The sequence below is a fragment of the Syzygium oleosum genome, unplaced genomic scaffold (assembly GCF_021117445.2).
Source record: "Syzygium oleosum isolate NSW1041296 unplaced genomic scaffold, Sole_v2.1 Sole_v2.01, whole genome shotgun sequence".
NCBI lineage: Eukaryota > Viridiplantae > Streptophyta > Magnoliopsida > Myrtales > Myrtaceae > Syzygium > Syzygium oleosum.
Window position 1 is genome coordinate 17,721,940 of NW_026607485.1, and position 2,127 is coordinate 17,724,066.

At 46.7% G+C, this 2,127-nt stretch overlaps 1 protein-coding gene across 1 annotated transcript; it reads left to right on the top strand.

Moving 5' to 3' along the window:
* Positions 1-810: 810 nt before the first annotated feature.
* Positions 811-1,794, top strand: LOC115662801 (uncharacterized). The gene has a single exon (XM_030584899.1). The coding sequence runs from the start codon at positions 811-813 to the stop codon at positions 1,792-1,794; it is 984 nt and encodes a 327-aa protein (XP_030440759.1).
* The last annotated feature ends 333 nt before the right edge of the window (positions 1,795-2,127 follow it).

The window sequence follows — 2,127 nt, forward strand, 5'->3', positions numbered from 1 at the left end:
TTGGTTGTTATCGCTTCTGCATGCGTAATCAAAATGAAAGGGTCAACGACGAGTCTTGGGACGTCGCATCTTAACGACCATTGTGGGATGTTGCGCGCTCGCGGGATTCGAGGCGTGGCATCCCTGTACGAATTGGTATCAAAGCAAGGTTAGCTCGATCCAAGTTTGATAACGACTTTGAGTGATAAGGTGCGAAAGGTTTTGGGATAGTAACTTAGGAAAACCCTCTGTACCTATGCTTGGTTATTAGATTTCTCGTTTTTAAGTAGGTTGTTCATGAATTATAATTCCTTGTTAGAATTGGAAAGTAGGTTTCTATAAAGATCCTGCAAGATGAGTAATCCTGACCTGAGAGCCCCTAGGAGGCGGGCCGAGCCAGGTCAAACTAGTGCTGGAAGGAGAGCACTAGAGGATCCTAGATTGGACTGGATCCTGTAGACCTTAGAAACTTTGGTAGGGCAGCAAGCACAGAACCAAGCTGTTGCCGCCGTTGCTGCTACTGTGCCTACACCTGCACCTATACCTGTAGATGTTCCATTGGCTGGAAACGAAAATGGGAATCAGCCCATGCATAAGTTGGCGGAGCAGTTTCTAAAGCTCAAGCCGCCCAAGTTCACTGGCACAGGTGATCCTGAGGCTGCAACCCTCTAGAACAGGGAATTAGAAAAGGTTTTTGCCCTGCTGAGATGTTCGGATGAAGATAAGGTGATGTTGGCAGTCTACCAGTTGCAAGGTAATGCCAGTACTTGATGGGAAGCTACCCAGATGAGGGTATTTCCTGAAGGAACGGCCCGAGTGTAGGGTACCTTCATGGAAGCTTTCTACAGTCAGTACTTATCAGAGTGCGCTAGAGAACATAAGATGAATAAGTTTCAGCGTCTTCGACAAAACCAATTGTTGTTAGACCAATATGAGGCTAAGTTTGCTGAATTGTCCAAATATGCACTGAGGTTGGTTGAAGACCCGGTTGATAAGGCAAGGAGGTTTAGGGATGGGTTGAAACCCGAGATCAAGGATCAACTTGTGCCCCCGAATCTGAAGGACTATGATGAGTTGTATGAGAAGGCACAATTGATTGAGAGGAACTTGGCTGAGAAGGCAACCGCGTCTGGATCGCGATTTGTTCCAAACAAGGATAATCATCGGTTTAGGAAGAAATCGATGACAGGGAGTAGGTTTCCTGTCCCTCCTAACAAGAAAGGTGGCGTGAAGAAGCTGGCATCCAATCAAAACGGTACATGCCGCTTTTGCCGTAGGAACCATGGATCAGCCCCGTACCCTATGACGACGGGAGCTTGCTTTGGGTGTGGCCAGCACGGCCACCACATTAGGGACTATCCACACCAAGTCACGGAAGCGCAAGGACCAATGCAGCAAGTAGGACAACCTGCAAGGAATGCCCCGCCAAATCAATTGAACCGACCCCAAGTACAAGGAAGGGTCTATGTTGTCACAAGGAAGGAGGCAGAAGACTCACCCGCCGTAATTACAGGTACGGTCTCGTTACATGACCATACTACTTATGCTTTGTTTGATCCTAGAGCTACGCATTCGATTGTGGCTATGCAATTTGTGGAATTAGTGGGGTTGAGTCCGAAACCGCTGGGAGTGGTCTATAGTATGTCTACCCCTTTAAAGGATAGCGTAGTATCGGCAGTAGGTTGTGCTAATTGTAAGTTGTTTGTTGGTGGTCGTGAGGATAGCATAGATTTGATTGTCTTGACGATGTTTGACTTTGATGTGATTATTGGATTGGCTCATCAAGTAACGAGCCACAGTAACCTGTTATCGTAAGACGATTCAGTTTGAGCCTTTAGGGAGTATTGGCTTTGAGTTTGTCGGGAATCGATGAGGACCATCGATTCCTTTGATCTCGTCACTTAAAGTTACTCGATTATTGGACGAGGGTTGCCAAGGTTATTTGGCAACTATAGTTGACACTATGGTAGAGGAACCGAGGATGCAAGACATCGATGTAGTACCAGAGTTCTCTGATGTTTTCCCTGAAGAATTGCCTGGATTGCCCCCAGAAAGGGAAATAGAATTCGTGATTGAGTTAGCCCCTGGAACGGAGCCGATTTCTAAGGCACCTTACTGAATGGTGCTGTCAGAACTGAAGGAGTTAAA

Excerpts from the sequence above, each read along its gene's own strand:
- LOC115662801 (XM_030584899.1), top strand. The coding sequence starts at position 811 with ATGGAAGCTTTCTACAGTCAGTACTTATCAGAGTGCGCTAGAGAACAT.